At 39.6% G+C, this 18,903-nt stretch overlaps 1 protein-coding gene across 1 annotated transcript; it reads right to left on the bottom strand.

Moving 5' to 3' along the window:
* Nucleotides 1-9,491: 9,491 nt before the first annotated feature.
* Nucleotides 9,492-18,182, bottom strand: LOC146364831 (PHD and RING finger domain-containing protein 1-like). The gene is made up of 7 exons (XM_084917955.1): nt 17,642-18,182; nt 17,088-17,171; nt 16,879-17,012; nt 16,660-16,751; nt 13,770-13,969; nt 10,529-10,619; nt 9,492-10,434 (listed from the first exon to the last, which is right to left on the bottom strand). The coding sequence occupies exons 1-7, from the start codon at nt 17,807-17,809 to the stop codon at nt 10,391-10,393; spliced, it is 813 nt and encodes a 270-aa protein (XP_084774081.1). The 5' UTR covers nt 17,810-18,182; the 3' UTR covers nt 9,492-10,390.
* Between the last annotated feature and the right edge of the window lie 721 nt (nt 18,183-18,903).

Raw genomic sequence — 18,903 nt, 5'->3', positions numbered from 1 at the left:
AATAGGGCAAAGGCACCAAATTTTGCCCCGCAGTTGTCCAAGCTATTTTCATCAGACGTGACTCTCTTCATGTTTTTTTCTGTCCCACTGAAACTACATGGTTCTAACCATTATTTTCCACAGGTCTTGTTAGCCCCAGATAAAATGAGCAGGGACAACACCAGGAAGCCCGCAGCAGTGAGCTTTCAATGGCTGTACCTTTATATTTTAATTAGAGTTATGAAAGTGGTATTGACCTTAATCTAAGATAAGTGCATTTTCCAAAATGTCAAACTCTTCTTTTATGATTTGGATGATGAGATTTATGGGCAGATTACAAGCCATCATATCAGTAGTAGACTCTTCATGTTTCATCTCCCGTTGCCAACTCTGTGTGGCATGTACCGGGAGCAGGGATGAGTCCTGCCTCTGTGCAGGGAGGCAGGGAGCCGTCGGCTCCCATTTTTGCTTCCATCGCAGACTCGCTCTTTGCAGACATAAGCACCGCTGCGGCATCTCCAGGAGAGACATGTGGGTCTCTGGGATGCTGACCTACTTTTTCTCCCCTTTTTTGGTCTGCTGGAGAGAGTCTCTCTGCTGAGCACACAGCTTGTAATACTACAGATGAGACATGTACAAATGCCGCATGGATGTTTTATATTATGCATGCATATCTTCTCAGCGCACTTACTTAAAATTTTAAATTCATTTTAATCTTGCACTAGAAATGCTGTGCTCATACTAATTGCGTACTGGCATGATGTATAATACAGTATTTGTGTGTTACTGTCATCTGGCTTCTTTATCCAGCGTAAAAACAAAGAGGTTAAAACTGAAATTTTGCAGTTTGATATTTTAGGCAAAATGTCGACATTTTCTTCAAATTAGACATAAAGATTGATAGTATGCTTACATTTGTATAGGGAAAAAAAAGCCAGAAAATATGATAAAAAAAATCGGTGGCACTGGCTGCCTCTGAAATATTACCCAGAGAGCCAATCAGCAGCTGAATTGTAAAAAATGTTATTGTGGTGGTGAGTTCTGCTGTATTTTTGACCTTTCCGTAAGTCATCGTATGTAATGTGAATTATCATGGCATTTTTTTAGTGTTGTCATCGGATGAGCACAGACATAGATTGTGTTAACGCTCAGGATCGAGCCTTATTAAGCTGTGAAACTAAAACCTTGGAGGAAAATACAACCCTCTTAAGTCTCATTTAACGCAATGTCAGCAAAACCTTTTAGGCATGTTTTTATCTGACTTGACAGGTGATTTCATATATACAGTTGTTATGTCCCAGTGAGCACTGAACTTACAGGGAAGGCAGATATGTGACATATGACCTTTGTGAGTTTGAGGTGCTCTTTGCCAGAAGCTGTTTACAGTCACTCTGAGATCACTGCTGACTTATTTAACAGTCCTGCCAATGCACATTAACCCGGGAACTTGACATCTCATCCTGAGTGCTTCTCTCTGTCACCTCTAGCTGTGAGACACCTCCCTGCATGTGTTCAAATCCATCGCTGTTGTTCAGGTAAAATAACATGGAAGATATTCTGAATTTGCTTTATATTTAGACTGTTCTCTATTGAGTTCACGATGACCTATAAATGTGGATCATTTACAACCCACTCAAGAATTATATTACAAATTTATGGACACGAACAAGACAAAGCCAAAGATTCGTCTACGACACTCTTCAATGCAGCACATTGGGCATATATAGATACTAAATATGAATAGATATAAAATACAATGAAGTCCAACAATGTTCAAGATAAACCCTGATTACATTGTGATGTTTCTGACTTTTTAATAAGTTCTGTCTAAAAGTATAATATTATTATTTCAGTTTCTCTATAATTTTTGTTAATTTTATTTAGTATACTGCTGTAGTACTTAAAGGCTACTTTAAATTTAGTCTTATTCCTATTCACGTCATGGTCTACAGCTTTTGTTGGGTCATTTTGAGCTTTCTGTTGGGACTGCTTAGTTCATAGTTCTAGTTTCTATTCTCTAGACTCTGTTTAGATTTAACTTCATGCTACTTCTGTAAACCAGTTGTAGGGGGATGCGAATTAGTCACTTGATTCGTTGATGTTTCTTAACATACTCCAGAGAACATTAAAAATGAACTAAAGCTATCACAAGACCGATTTAAAAAATCGGTAAGACTCTCTACATAAAAAGATGTCAATGAATTGTTTTAAAGTGGACATGAAAAACTACATTACTAATCTCTGGCTCTCTTCCACAGCATGTCTTTATCCTGTCTTCCTTCTCTCACCCCAACTGGTCAGGCAGATGGCCCCGCCCCTCTCTGAGCCTGGTTCTGCCGGAGGTTTCTTCCTGTTAAAAAGGAGTTTTTCCTTCCCACTGTCGCAAAAGTGCTTGCTCATTGGGGGTCATATGATTTTTGGGTTATTCTCTGTATGTATTATTGTAGGGTCTACCTTACAATACAAAGTGCCTTGAGGTGACTTTTGCTGTGATTTGGCGCTATATAAATAAAACTGAATTGAACTGAATGTACTAATGACTAATTTACACCATGGAGCTCAGCTCTCAAAAACTGATATGGATGTAATACTGTTCATGTTGCTGGATTTAGGAAATAAGTGCTTAAAATTAAAGTTTTAAGAACATGTCTAGCTCCATCTTCTGTCAGGACAGAACATGACATCGTGGGTTGGTTGTGGTCAGTAGACTTATATTAGTTTATGTTAGCTGACTAGTAACAGAAAATAAGGACACTAAAACTAAAAATCACTCTAAGGGGATCACTTTTGTATTCAATTCAATTCAATTTTATTTATATAGCGCCAAATCACAACAACAGTCACCTTAAGGCGCTTTATATTGTACAGTAGATCCTACAATAATAGACACAGAGAAAAACCCACCAATTATATGACCCCCTATGAGCAAGCACTTTGGCAACAGTGGGAAGGAAAAACTCCCTTTTAACAGGAAGAAACCTCCGGCAGAACCAGGCTCAGGCAGAACCATCTGCTGCGACCAGTTGGGGTGATATAACCAAAGTTGAAATGGGATGGTACATTCCTGTAATACCAATATATATCATAAGATGGTGCAGTGAGTCAAAGTAACCTTTATTTAACCACATACATGATTAAGAGCAGTTTGGGTATAGGTTCAAAATTAAATATTAGAAGTTAAAAGAACAGCAGCAAACACCTGGAAACAGTTAAATACACCCACTGGTAAAACACTGCCTTCTGCTGGTGAAGGTTTGAGTGGCGTTTTGCAGAGGGTGATTACAAAAAGTACCTTTAAGAACATAGCATACTCAAAAACAGAGTTTCAGTGAGTAATTAGACGATTTGACCTTGGTTCTATTGCATGTTAATCGTCTTAGGGTAAGCCTAATTGCTTAAGGAATCACAGGCTTTACAGTGCAAAGCCCTTTAGTTCTGCAGTTTTTCATCTACTGCAGTCTGTTGTTCCTGTCAGTGATTCCCCGTGAGGGAGAGAGTGACAGGATATCATTACTAGAGGAGAAGGTGAGTGTTGGGTCAGGGATGGAACTTTAAACAAAGGAAAATACTCTTCAGGAAGTCTGTTTCACTGAGTCAGCTGGACTTAAGTCAGGTATTCCGAGCAATCCACATCATCACCACAAAGTATGAGGCCATCAGGGACTGGGTCATCCAGAGTCACACGGGTCAAACACTGTCATATACGTCATCTCAGCAGAAAAGCTGACCTCTTTAGAAAAAAATAATTATTGCACTAGAGCTTGGGTCACTAGGTAGCCATTTCATGTTTTCCCTGTGCCCATATGGTTCCTCTTCAGGTCTTCCTGTTTCCTACCACAATACGAAGACATGCAAATCATGTTAATAAGATTATGTCTCTCTACGTTGGTCCTATGATGGGCCAACAATCTGTCCCTACACCTTACTTCACCCCAAAGCCAGCTGAGAGGCAACTTGGTCATCTGATCATAGAATCAACAGTCTTATTTTAAATCCAGAGGTGAACATTTTTTCTTGTGCTAGACTTGTGTAGAATCATTGAATTAAAGCTAAAAGTCTTGATTGCTGAGATCCACTGTGGTGCTCTACAGAGGCAGTATTACAGAAATTATGTTATTAAAAGCCTCAAAGCCTAGCCACTGTTTTAAAGTGTCCTTTTGAATTGCTGTATGCCACTAAACTTTCTTCAACTTATCAGCATAAAATCAGAAATCCTATTGTTCAGTCCCACAAACCGTATTAATATCACTGAGAGTTCTCTTGGCCCCTTGTCTACTAATGCAAAGCTCATTGCCAAAAACACAGGAGTTCAATTTGGTTAACTTTGAACCACAATAAATACATTAATAAAACCAATGTTTTCAAACTCAAAACTGGAGAAAGTCATTCCAACATTTATTTTCTCAAGACCTAATTACTGCAGCTCCCTCATCTTTGGCATGAATGAAAAATCTCTCTCTCCTCCATCTGGTTCAGAAAGCAGCAGCTCAGCTGCAAACTGATTTTTGGAGACAGTGTCACATTTAGGCCCTTCTGGCAAAAGTCAAGACCATGTTTTTGCTATCAGAGACCCTTCACTTTTAAACAAACTGCCTGAGGAGATTAGGCTTGGAAATTAAATAAACTCCTTTAAATCACTTCTTAAAACACATTTTTAAAGACTTGCTTTGATGTGGTTCCACATGTTTTACTTGGGAAGGGGATGAAGCAGCATGAAGCTCAGATAATGGACGAAGTGGACAGTTTTCAGTGATTTCAACAGTAGGTTTCAAGTTTCAGGTTCTGTTTTAAGTAGCAAATTTTAAAACAACAGACGTTAGACCAAATTGCTTTATAGGTACACTCTCATGCAAACTAAAATGAGGAACAATAAATCCTTAAAATCTATTTAAAACTTCACACATTTCCAGGAATAAAGAAGTTCTTAATCTATAAAGAAGATTTAGAACCCTACAAGGTTGACCCTACAGTAATACATACAAGGAAAAACCTAAAAATCATATGACCCCTTATGAGCAAGCACTTTGGCGACAGTGGGAAGTAAAAACTCCCTTTTAACAGGAAGAAACCTCCAGCAGAACCAGGCTCAGGCAGGGGCGGGGCCATCTGCCACGACCTGTTGGGGTGAGAAAAGGAAGACAGGACTAAAGACATGCTGGCTTATCACAGCACACAGCTGCAACATGTACACAATGGTCTACAAAACATAATTAAATAGCACCATACCTCTGCTCAGGTGGTCAGTGCCTCACCTCATAAGTGCTGTAGTGGGTTGTGACATCTCCTCCAGACCTCAAAAAGAGGAAACTGCATTTGTAGGTCATGACATCACTTCCAAACAGCTGCATAAGGTTGTGGATTTATCACCAAATACCTACGGTAGGTAGTGGCATCATCTCAAGACAAAGTGCTGTGTCAGTTTGGGCACCATCTCCAGACAGAGGCCACTGCTGCAAGAGATTGTGGCATTTCCCTCTAACAGAGGCAGCTACTGTGGTGGGTCGTTGCATCACCTCCAAACACCAGTAGGTTGTGGTATTATCACCAAATAGCTGTGGCAGGTTGGGCATCAATTCTGGACAGAGGCAGCTGCAGCAACAGATCATGGCATCGCCCCAAACAGCACTAGCTGGTCATGACATCTCCCCAAAACAGAGGCAGCTGCTGCGGGAGTTTGTGGTATCACTGCAAACAGCCAATGCAGGTCTTGGCATCATCCTCAAACCACAGCATGCACCAAAAATAATTGAGGGCTGTCCTCTAAGTGCCACAGTCAGCTGCCGCTGCCACGTTTTGACCCCATCTTTGCTCCTGCAAAGCTCTGTGTAAGACAAACACACAACCATGGTGGTCCCTCAAGGCAGTCAGATAGAAGGTTCTCCAAGTCTCTAACTACATTTCCAGCGTCTGAATTGAGTTGCTGTGCAAAATAAAGGAGGTCAAATTACTCCGGGTCTTGTTCACAAGTAAAGTGACATTGATGTGTGGATAGGTGCAGTGTCAGCAGTAAAGCGGAAGGCAAAGCTTTCCAGCTGCCGTCCTTGTTCCAACACTCATATAGTCACGAGCTTTGGGAGAAAGAATGCAGACGCCAAGCGCCAAAATAAGCTTCCTCTTCAGGGTGGCCCTAAGAGACTCTACGAGGAGCAGAGTTATTTCTCCTTTTTGCTGAACACTGTCAGTTCATGCCTCTTGGTTGCTTTCCATTGGAACTTGATCCTTCCAAATGGTCAGATACCTGAGGGTAGACCCGAAGATAATGAAGAAATACTACATCTCCAAGGATGTCTTAGCCTAGATATTTAGAATAAAATGTATGAATATGGATTTGATGTTATGAGAGCTTTAGAGGCGCTGCTAGTTGGATTTTGTTACCTTTTAAGAAAACTGTTTCATGAATAATGCATGTAGCTGCTCCCCAACGAGCCAAAGGTGCTTATCTAAGTAAGGTTATACAAACAAACAAAATGAGTGCTTTTCTGTGTACATTTTGTCTAACACACCTCATGACATCTCGGTCAGTATATTTTGCCCATTTCATCAGTTCTGCTCAGCAAACACGCCTGAACAATGTTTTTGTTTTTCCCTGCTCGTTGTTTTGGGGGGAAAGTAGGGCAAGAAATGCTGCAGGCTCATATAAGTCCCCGGCCTTTGAACACACACACTCACACACACACGGATCAAACGAACACGGATACATGAGCTCTAATAACTTCACTCTGATATCGTCACAGTGGAATGAAGTAAAGGGATGGCTAAGCAGGTTATGTTAGTGGAATGATTTATTTTTTTTCTTCCATCTCTGTGACTGTTTTCACGTATTCTGCTCTGAGGACATCAAAGGATGGATTTAATATCAAATGACCACATGGGTGTGAGTGTGTCTGCAAGATTTTGAGGAGACAGGGAGGCTGGTGTTGCTAGGTGATGGCTTGGCGCTACTGAGGGAGGCGGGATGAGACATGATCAGAGGAAATTCTTGCTATTGAAGTCTGAGCCTCTGACTCTCCAACACCTCTGCTGGCTGAGGTCCACCTGACTGATGTGCCCATGAGGTGCTCTTAAGAGCAGACAAGATGCACTTTATTTATCCAAAAGTCAGGTAATTCCTTTGTCACAGCAGTTAAAAATTAACCATAATATGAATTTAAATACAAATTTTGAGTAATAATAAATGCAAGAAAGAAAGAAAAGCACAATTTATATAATAGCTTACTAAATGTAGTGAAAACAGAATAGCAAATATAAAATGAAATTAAAATTGTGCTTTTTTTCAGGTCAATTAAGAAAAAAAACTAAACCTTGGACTTGTTGAATGATTTAAATTTACATACATTAGCTTTAAAACAGCCCGTGAGTTCAGGTCTAAGACAAGTGGTTTCAGGTAATCAATCTAAGCCAGCTTTCCTCTGATTGGCTGTTCCTTGCAAACAGAAGGTTGGTACAGAAAGTGGGTGGAGCCTCTGTTTTCACAGTGAGAGCTGTGCGCCTTAAATGGAATCCGCTCTTACTGACGTCCCACAAATCTAAGAGTAGGTTTAAAAGAAAAAAAGGACTAATGGCATTCATAAGTGCAAACCCACATACATCTATCATAAGACATAACAGTTCAAACACTGAGCTGCTATGTCTGCTCCCAGATTGACATTTTAATGTGAATTTCAAATATTTTAGACTCCCAGAGACTGGCTTCAAAGTTTTTCAGTTCACAGAGTTGTTGCGTCAGACACATGAAACCTGCAGACACCACCACTGAAGGAGTCATGGAGATTACGTGTACACCCACTGACCTCGTATTTGCAATAAACAATATATGACAGGAAATAAGGAAAAGCATAATATTTCATCTTAAATCGTTAAACCATTGGCTTTTGCTTGACATCGTGAGTCAAGCTCGACCATTGGGGACTAATTTATTTATTTAATTAGAGATTCACAGTGACCAGAAGAATCCCACTGACCTTTAATATCCCATGATTTCTCCTTCAGCACCATCATTAAGTGAACTGTCAGGACCACAACATAAAGGTTACCCTAATAATCTTGGGATGTCATGTAACTTCATAACCACAAGGGGGCATTGTTGCCTCACTGCTGCTGTAAAACTGGTTTCCTTTGCGTTTAAAAGCTGGTGAAAGAAAAGTGAGGAAATATTTTATTTTTAGCATAACTGTGGGTTACATATTAATCCATGGGTGTGTTCGTAGAGTTCCAGCTATGTCTGGTATTTAACTCGGACTGATTATGTCATTAGATAAGATACAGAGGCAAAGAGCTGATATCTGTTGGACGTTTTTGTAAACTTTGCCTCAAAAGGTTTGCACAGTTTTTCTGTGGTTATGAAGTGCCCTGAAAAATATTTGCCCTCTTCCTGATTTCTTAGGGGATTTTTTTCACACATTTGTCACACTTCCATGTGCAGATCATCAAACAAAAGCTACCTGGCTGTATCTAAAAAAGTAATTTTCTTCTAAATCTAATAATTTGTCGCCACTCTTGTAACAAGAACTGCCGTCCTGAAGCCATGAAGCAACCCCAGACCATCACACTACACATGTTTGACTGTTGCTATGACATTTTTATTAAATCATGTGTTAGTGTTAACTTTTGTCAGTCCACAGAATATTTTCCTATGTCTTGGGAATCACCAGGATGTTTTTTGGCATACGATGAGCCTTCATGCTCTTTTTGATCAGCAGTAATTTTCACTACTCTCCTATGGATGCCATTTTTGTTCAGCAGCTTTCTTATTGTTGAATAATGAACTTTGACCTTAAATGAGGTGAGCGAGGTCTGCAGTTCTTTAGTTGTTATTCCGGTTTCTTTTATGACCTCATGGACAAGTAATTTTGGAAGGTCGGTCGCTCATGAGAAGGCTCACCGCCGCTGCAAGTTTTCTCCATTTGTGGATAATGGCTATTACTGTGGTTTGCTGGGGTCACAAATTTGGGTCATCGTTGTCTACCACACAATAGCTATATTCATAATTTAGAACAATCTAAAAAACATTAACATAATATTTCTCCAACAGAGAGTTAGATTTTTGTCATTGCTCAATGTTATATTTGGTAATTGTATCGTTTTGATGTATTCTCAATCATCCAGGAAAGTAAATCTCCAAAAAGTTGATTCTGTTTATCTGGACGTAGTGTTTTGTGGGAGAAACGTTTCGTCACTCATCCAAATGACTTCTTCAGTCTCAGCTGACTGCAGGTTTCCCCAACCTTATAACCAGTGAGAATCTGCATAATTAAGATTAAGGAACTGACCACCGAGCCCATTGTTCCTTCAGTGGGCTGGTTTCAGTCATTATGCAAATGTACTGTTTATAAGATTGGGGAAACCTGCAGTCAGCTGAGACTGAAGAAGTCACTTGGATGAGTGACGAAACGTTTCTCCCACAAAACGCTACATCCAGATGAACAGAATCAACTTTTTGGATATTTGGTAAATTTCCAAATGGAAAAATACGTTTTCAATAATGTTGAAAAACAAAACCAAAAAACAATAGATAATGAAAAACATTTATTGAAAGTTTGGGGGTTTTAAAAAACTGTATAGAAAACAGCTTCCCTGAAAGTTGAACCACCTGGGCTGTACCAAAACCGTAGCCTCTTGCACTTGAACTTTAGCTCAGCAAATACAATGCTGCCACCTTGTGGTCACTTGTAGCACCTGGGTCTTTAATGGCGATATCCACACTCTGGATCCAGACTCTTCTAGATTTTGAGAAACGTCTTCAGGACCTGAAGCTGTCTGATCGATGTAATGTTACGACTGAGGCTCTTTCTTCGTTTCATAGCGTTAAGCTGCATTTGTGGTAAACCATGACTGAAGAAGATAATAGCTTCAAATGTTTTAAGTTCTCAAACAGGATTCTAGTGCTTGTTTTTGTTTCTTCACATGTGAGGTATCAATTCATTTCTTCAAGGGAGCACAATTAGGACCTAACTGTAACATCTACTCTTTACTTGTAGCAGTTTATAAAAAGATGAAATTAATATTGAGCAGAAATGATTTCAGCTCATTGGTGCAACCCTCCACAAAAATCCTAGTTTGTTACGTAGCAATTTGGGAAAATGAATTGCCCACCCCTGCTCTAGATCATAGACTGGTGCAGTTTTGCTATTTAAACTATGACATATCCCATGATACAGCTACTCAGAGTTTGTCGTAGAGCTAGAGATAAATTATACAGATTTGAACATTAGATTGTGACACTTAGGGTATAAAACGGATATGGTCTTGAAGCATTCATGTGGTTATTCCCTGTACTTGGAAAATTACGAGGGGTTACAAATACAGTATTCATAGTATGAATTTTGCACGACCTCATTACTGTACTAAAAGCTGATTCTGATCAGGTGAGACGGACCGACTTTTCTTCTTTCACTTGTCAGCAATGCAGAGTTTAGGCTGCACGTTTCCTCCTCCCCCTCTTTCTGCTCTTTATCTCTGAAACATACATTCACACACACGTTATACAAGCAAATGTGAAAATGTGAGTCTTCGCATCTCAGCATCACAGCACTGACAGTTGTTTACTTACTGACTGAAGTATGGCTGCTTTCACTCTGATTATGAGCTTTATCAGTTGGGACTGGAGGCTTTGATGCCCTCAGCAGATATTTTGGTACATGCTGAAAAATAAGAAACATTTATACAGAGTTCAAGAACAGCTTCAGGGGAAGATTAATTTATGGTGTGGCAACTTATAATTACATGAATGCAGTCTGACATCCTCCTCTCTGATGCATGACCGTTTATAACAATGTCTTAATTGAAGTCATGCACCATGAAATGTTTTATAGCACATTAATTCTTTTTAATATTTTTTTTGCATATGAAATGTGCAAAAGAGGGATAGTGGATATACTGGACAAAGGATGTTGATTATGGAGCAACCAGGAAAGAAAAGAAGGGGAAGATCACGAAGAAGCTTCATGGATGTAGTGACAGCAGACATGCAGATGATCTGCTGTGAAGATGCTAAAGCGGCGCAACTGAGAGAAGAAGAGACAAAAAAAAATGGAGAGAATACATGGAGGCAATCCCACGCAGTAAACAGTCAGGCCAGCTGGGAGTCGAATCGTGGACTCGCTGCCGAGGGCGATCGAGTTACCCAAGCAGAATAATCTTTGGTATTTTGTATTGTTTTCAGTTTGTTTTATGGTTTTAAGATATGTGACAAAAAAGATATGGAAACAATTAAGCTCAATTTCAGCTCCACATGTTTTTCCTCTACTTGAGTCCAAGGATCACAGTGCACAAACTTATTTATGATGTCCTGAGCCTCAGTTCATCCTTTGTCTAAAAAAGCGGTTTCAGCTCCTCCCCCTTTAAGGCCAACCTATCTTTAAGCCAGATTTCTTGTGATTGGCTGTCAACAGAAGGTTTTAACAGCAGGGTGACGGGGGCTTTTTCAGAACATGTAGAGCAGCCTGAAGCCAGAGCTTCTGGGGCTCGGCTGACTTAACTAGCTTGACTTGGGGAACCTACTTACTAGTTACTTTTGGGAAAACCCACAAATAGTGTCACGCAAAAGTTAGTGAGAGGAGGAAAAGTGCACCCGATAGCTGACATATTTACTCTCCTCTAAGCCCATTCAAAGTTGAATCATAGTCCTCAGCCTGCCCACAGACGACGACAATGAGCTTGTCCTCCATGTCTGATTGCTGGAATCCTGTTTTCAGCCTTTATTTGTTGAATTCATACTGAATTATGTCGCTGCAATGACTAAATCTACTTTTTTCTTGGTTTTTTATTACTTTTTGCTTGCTGATATTGCAGAGACTAAATCCTACATCAATACCAGGTCTCAGTTTTTCTAAAACTGAGTAAGTGCATCAGCAATAAAATTAATTGGCAGTATTTAGAAGTACTGTAGCATATAACATGAGGCTGGGAATTACCAAGGAGGGCAGCAAGAACATCAGCAGGTGCATGGGAGGATGTGATCAAAGGTTTCCAGTCAGAGGGTAAGGTAAGCAGGACTTTTATAGATACTTGCAAATTTGTGATTATTTCTATAAAAAGGTTCAAGGCCTCAGCCCAAAAGAGTTGCAATTCATCACACAGATATTCGCTGATGCATATACTTCTGGGTCTACTAAACCTACAAGGAAACTGTACCATAGCATCACATCACTGAACAACTACACTGCAAACTGTGAAACAATGATGTGAGAAAGACGTAAATGGTAAATGGATTGGTTCTTATACAGCGCCTTTCTACTCTAAGCTGGCAGCAAGCAAAAACAATGGAAAACATTAAACTGCACGTACAGTTGTGAACTGCTAAACTGTGCCTTACAGTACTCTTATCTTTGCACATTTTTTTATTTTCTTTTGCAAGTCAGGGGCTGCCAAAGTAATTTCGTTTTGTTTTTTCAAAGCAAATTGTCAGTACAAATTCTGAATCTGCATCTGAATCTGCATCTCCATACCCTGAAACAGTTAACATATTCTATACATCTCCACATATTTTTCCATTTAAATATGCAAAAGTTTTCCCCCTTCTCCTTTAAAATGCATAATCTTGCATTGACTCGTGCTTCAAATGACGACCTGTTGTTCTGTTTCTTAATTTGTTTTTGTTTTTTGTTTTTTTTGCATTGCAGAAAAAGCAATTTGCAGGACTCTGAAGCTTGAACTTTTGGGATATAAGGCATATTCGTACATACTATTGTAAATGAGTATCCAGTATTCCAACAATATCTATATTAAATTTTTTTTTTTAAAGGAACAAAATAAGGAAAAGAATGACAGTTTCTTACTCTAAACTTTTTTTTTTGTTTAGATAGGACCAGCAGCAGCTGCCCTGTTCTTCACCAACAGGCCTACTATAGGCGTGTGTGCAGATGCTTGACAGGTGGAAACATCTTCGTGCACCAACATTAGTGGCATATCTTCAGGAAAAAAAACAGTGAGCAGAGTAGAAAGTGTGGTTAAACACCGCTGCGCTGCTCATACAGTAACAAGTATGCACTGCACGATTGTTAACATCAGAGAAACCACGATCGAGGTCTTCTCTTCCTGAGTGTCTAACACCTGGTAACTTAAGTTAAGTAAGTGTCCTTTGCTCTTACTTTTATTTTGGAGTCCTTCAACTTTACAACAAACCATCCACAAACACACAAAGAAAACCTAAAACATCACATTAAACAGGGTCTAGGTGCTAGATTTGTGTGCATCAGTACATCCTGTTTTAAGGGTCACATGCTTCAGATATGAAGTCCTTATTTAAAGTGCACTGTTATTAAATAATTGTGATGAAGTGCTTGTGAGACAACAGCTTACGTCCTAATGAGGACTTCAATTATCTGAATCTTTTCCTCAGTGTTTATAGGATGAATGTCGTTCTCTTCACTGTAATAGTGACAGAAAATGTGCTTCCTTTGTGCTGGAAGCCAAACTATAGTGGACAATGGAAACGAAATATATTCAGCTCACTTTAAAAGATGCCTATGTCTTTACTTTTTTAGAAAAAGGATTCTTATCTTTGCAATACACAATATTTACAATTTAGCTTGTAATTTGCATTAAGCCTCAATCACACAGGTCTAGGAACCAGTTGGTGACCTTTGGCAACTGGTTTCTCCTGTTGCCAGGGAAAATATGCATTCCCTGATTAGCTGGTGAATGGTTGATGGAGGTTGCTGGTAGTTGGTGGGTAAAACTGGCTGCAAAGAGAGTGCTGCAGCAAAAAATGAAAAATTGTGTTTTTCCCAATTCCACAATAACAACAACAGTTCTTTAAATAGAAGCAGTCTGCGTAATACTGAACCCACCCAGGAGGTTTGTGGTCCATAGCTTGGCCTGCTGCCGCCTCTGTTCTGGATTCTTGCGCTGCGTCGCCGTTCGGTGGAGCTGCTGGGCCGATTTGTGGAGGAGGGCCGAAGACGACTGCTGGTAGAGGGAATTTCTTCCACTTCAGCCAGGAGATCTGTAAGTTCTCCATCACTGATCTCCTCCTCTGTCAGGGAGCTTTCTGTACAGCAACAAGTTCACAGAAATAAATGCGCTTTTAAAAAAAAGGAAACACTGAACGCTGAAACACTTTAACTTTGTTAAGAAAAGTGGTATATAAATAAAGTATTTATATACTTTATTTATACTTAAATAAAGTAAGTACACCCACATCATGTGATCATGCCTGAGTTTTTGGTGCATTACATTGTACTTACAACAGGTGTCTTACCTGCTGTTTCTGGGTATGACTGGTCGCTGTTTTTTTTTGGCAGGAATGATACATCGTTTAGCCACAGTTCAGTTGTGTGTATGCAATCTGCTAATGGCCAAAGCAATTGCAAGGGGTTTTTGGTGCTGCACCGTATACATTTTTGGGATTAATTTCATTTATCAACAGCTTAAACCTCCAGCAACAAGCAAGCTGGGTAATTTTCTCCTGGTGACTGGTGCTTCCTGAGTGTGGCCTTTCTGAGATACCTGTTGTCAAGAGATATATTCTTAAACACTTCTTCAGCTGAGAGTCAGAGAGGAGAAACACACAGTTTTACTTGCATGCAAGGGCAGTCACAGAGCACCCGCATGAGAGTGAGGGCTCTGGGACTCGTGCCCTGCCACTGCCCTGGTCTTTATTTATATACACAGTAGGTGCATTTGTTTATTACATTGGAATGTGGATGTGTGTGTGTGTGTGTGTGTGTGTGTGTGTGTGTGTGTGTGTGTGTGTGTGTGCGCGTGCCAGGAGAGGCTTCTCTACCTGGCACGAAGTGAAACTGCTCGTTAAGCTCTTATCTAGCAGGTACTGCTCCTTCCCTACATAACGGGTCACAGTAGGGCTGCACGATTTTGCATAAAATGGGAATCACGATTTTTTTGCTAAGAATTGAGATCACGATTCTCTCACGATTTTCTTTTCCAGTATAAAGATTTATTGCGCTTATTAACTGCACATCAACTTCGTAACAGTTGAGACTGAACATAAAAACAATAAATAAACATAAAAACAACAAATGTCTCACATTTTGTCGTTGCCGCAAAATGTTGTACTGCTTGAAATTCCGTCTCCACCGTTGCTCGACGCTGCGTGTATAGAGCAGGTAGTGCAACAATAGAAAAATAGTTGCGGGACGGCACTGTGTAGCGTTTGTCTAGGGTGTTGATCCTAAATCGCTGGTTTTGCACAGTGTTGATGGGAGCAATATCTTTGGTCAGGTGATAAGTAATAGCCTCCGTAATTTCTTTGTGCCTGCGGGAGTTCGACGGTATAGGGAAGCGCTGTATAAGGTTCCCGTTATTGATGTTTGGGTGGTTGACCGGGACGGATTTTCTCGTCATCCCTGACGTGCTCTCCGTTGTTTTTTCCCTGCCAATTTTAGCAGCCAGCTTCTGTATCACGTGGTATAAGGCTCCGCCCTTGTCATTTGTTGAGCAGGAAGAGTGAGCGCTTGTTTTCATGCAGATTACGTCCCGGATCAAAATGCGGTACAATCGTCGTCTTTTTTTTTTTTTTTCTTTTTTTTTTTTAAATCGTTGTCATTTGGAAATGAGATCGCACATAAGTATGAATTGAGATCGCGATTTTCTAACGATTAATCGTGCAGCCCTAGGTCACAGTGAACTATAACAACAGTCTGAATCATAAAAAGGTCATCATGCAGTATTCTGTCATTTGCAGACTTATATTATTAATTATCATTACACTGACTACTAAGTACAATTTTCTATTGACACCTGTCCAGATCTGATTTCAAACTGACAGCTATTGATATTAAAAGCATCATAAACATAATGTACTGATGTACATTTTTGCCCTATTGAGAGGAAAAACTAACATTTCTTATTACTGACACTGACCTTTGCTGCTCTTCTCTTCTGTTGCTGATTTTGTTTGCTATTGATAGGGCTGTGCGACATGACCAATGCACAAAACCATATTTTTATGGCCCTAGCAGGGCCTCCAACAGAGATTGCCCTTGTGTGGGTGTGTCCTGCCATCTCTCCTGCCTCAGGTGCCACCTTTTTTGTACAGCTGACTCCCATCAGCAATTAGAAGTACTTAAAGCCAGAGAAAGGTGAGCTCTACTGCCAGAAAGCCATGTTGGGTTGCAGCTAGTGAGCTGTGTGTGTGTTTGGTGATCATTTTCTCCTGCTCTGTAGAGGAGAGTGCGTGTTTGGTGACTAATCCTTTTTTTTTAAACTTACTTTTCAGTTTACTGACCAACACCTGAGTTTTGGTTTGTTTCTTTAAATGGTGATAGCAGCTTGACCATCTCTTTTAATTCAGTTATTAATAGAAACATTTAAAAAACTCTTTAATTTAACCATTCTGCCTCGCTGTCTCCTTTTTTCAACCTGGACACCTTTTGTTACTCTCCTTCATCCCCTGGACCTTTTTAGGGGAACGTAACACATACATTTATAAATATATGTTGTAATGGCCGCTATCTCGTTATCTTCCTGAGTCTTTATTGGCGTGCCGCTGGGAAAAGCCTGCTCTGACATTTCTGAGTTTTATTTTGAGCACAAAATAAACGACAGAGTGAAAAGATAAGCGTTTTAATATTGTTAGTCGATATATTTCATCACATCGCACAGGCCTAGTTATTGGTTTAAACTTAAACCAAAAAAAATTTCATGTAAGTGCATATAAGGAACATAACATTTTTAATGGCTCGTTATTCTAGCCATGAACCTTTAACTACACACTTTTACCTGTAACATGAGGAGTCACTGCACACTCGGGACAAACCCAGTCACCTTCAGGTCTTGTGTTTAAAGTTGGTCTCAAGCAGTGCATATGATAACTGGAAAGAAAAAAATGTAGTTCTGTACATATGAGCACCAGCTGGGACACATGCAAAACATGAGTGGCGCTATTCAAAAAGCATCACAGGGTGGAATCACGACAAATCAAAACATGTGAAATCATACCCTGAATCACAGAGTATGCACACCAGAAGCCGGTGCCTCCGGTCTCCACGACCACATTCCTCACAGATAACCGCAGCACTGCTCCCCTCCTCTTCATCACCACCATCTTCATTTTTTCGTACGCTCACTTTGATCTGGGGAAGCACAAATACCTCAGCCCACTGTTCACATATAAAATGCTGGATTTCCATATGCCACCTCCATCAAACCTTCTTTTGAACGTCGTCTCCAGGGCTCCGTCTCTGGTAGATTAAGGTAAAACTGATGCGATCCACTGGGCAAGTGTTAGCTGTCTGAAAATCAATAGAAAGAAAATAAATCTGTGAACACAGCAGTGTCTTAAAATTTCATTCACATATGTTTGTAACTACTCACTATCACTTTAATCCATTATCAGGGCTGGCTATAATATGTCAAGAAAACAGTGGAAAAAACACAATTCTCAACACATTACATTACTTATATTTGGCCAACAGCATACAACTTAATTTACAACAATTTGCAAAAATTATTTTATCAATAAAAAAATAAATCAAATCTAAAATTCTCACCTTTAAACTGTTAAAATGATTAACTGCATTAACATTATGTTCAGTCTGTGTCAGAAGAAGCCTTTTTGTTTATATTGTTTTTATGCTGTACATGCACCCTTTTACCCAAGCGAAATTTCCTATTTTCCATCAAATGAGCTGGTATGGCTCTTAAAGAATGTTAAACAACATTTACGACTTTAAAGTATCTCTGAAAGGTGAGGGGAGTTTACCTGGGACCACTGGAGAATACATTCAAGGCAAAAGACGTGCTGGCAGTTCTCCAGAGAGCCCACAGTCTGCTTCTCAAAGGGATTCAGGCAAATGTAGCATTTCACTGAATCACACATCAAATCTTCGCTTTCTGCACCAGCTGTATTCAACACAGGGGATCTATCCATCTGTTTGTATCAGTTGAAACCTTTACTATGATATAAAATCAATATGACTAATGTCCGCAATACCTTACTGCTTACACATCGTTAAAACGGAACAGTTGTAACCAAACTCCATTTCAGTGGTTTCTTACAAAGACTCACAGATCGACCACAACAGCAGGTCAGCTAGCATTAGCTGCTACTATCATTTCCTGCTGCCGCGTTAAAATAAACATATATCAAAATATGTGTAGCCTCATTATTAAGTGATTCGATCTTTACTTAACTTGTGTGACAGGATATCAATTATATTTAGCCCGTAAAATTAAATCTGTAGCTTCTTTACTACTGAACTATTTTCATGTTCCCCGCTACCCGTGAAAACATCCGATCCTGTTCTTTCAGAATAAGAGCGGTTAATCGCGCTTGGTCTCTTTCACTTCCTGTAGTAAAGAGATGGTTATCTTAGAAACCAACTTTTACAAAATAAAAAAAATAGTAATTGAAAAAACCGGAATGATCAGTGATTGCCCCTCTGAAGTTTGAAACATTAGGAGAAAATATTGTGTTATATTCTGAATCCCTACTGATTCAGCTGACCCTGGAGAAACATACAGCATGCTCAATCCCGCCTATAAGAGTAATAATAATAATAATGATAATAAAAATAATAAAAAATAATAATAATAATAATAATTATAATAATAATAATACATTTTATTCGAAAGTGCCTTTCAGAACACTCAAGGACACTGTACACAGCAGAATAATAAAAGCAACATAAAAACAAGCAGTTTACACAATCATAAAAGCATAAGACATAAAACAAATTTAAAATAGCAGAGTGGGGAGGTTATGTGGGATAAGCTATTTTGAACAAGTGAGTTTTGAGTCTGGACTTAAGGAGAGAGAAGGAAGTGATATTTCTTAAATCAGGAGGTAGGGAATTCCAGAGTCGAGGAGCAGAGCAGCTGAAGGCCCTGCTCCCCATGGTGGCAAGACGGGGAGAGGGGACAGATACACCGAGACACCGAGATGGGATGGTGATCTGAACCAGATCAGAGTTATGGAGGGGAGAGATGATGAATAGTACCATCTACATTAGTCAAAGAGGTCTG

The sequence above is a fragment of the Perissodus microlepis genome, chromosome 20 (assembly GCF_051167445.1).
Source record: "Perissodus microlepis isolate ML-2025 ecotype Zambia chromosome 20, ASM5116744v1, whole genome shotgun sequence".
Classification (NCBI taxonomy): domain Eukaryota; kingdom Metazoa; phylum Chordata; class Actinopteri; order Cichliformes; family Cichlidae; genus Perissodus; species Perissodus microlepis.
This window is presented reverse-complemented; position numbering and strand designations above follow the sequence as displayed.

Excerpts from the sequence above, each read along its gene's own strand:
- LOC146364831 (XM_084917955.1), bottom strand. The coding sequence starts at position 17,809 with ATGGATAGATCCCCTGTGTTGAATACAGCTGGTGCAGAAAGCGAAGAT. Across the intron at positions 13,970-16,659 it reads AGTGACTCCTCATGTTACAG|AAAGCTCCCTGACAGAGGAG; the intron begins GTAAAAGTGTGT and ends GTTGCTGTACAG. Across the intron at positions 10,620-13,769 it reads ATGGACCACAAACCTCCTGG|CATGTACCAAAATATCTGCT; the intron begins GTGGGTTCAGTA and ends CTTATTTTTCAG.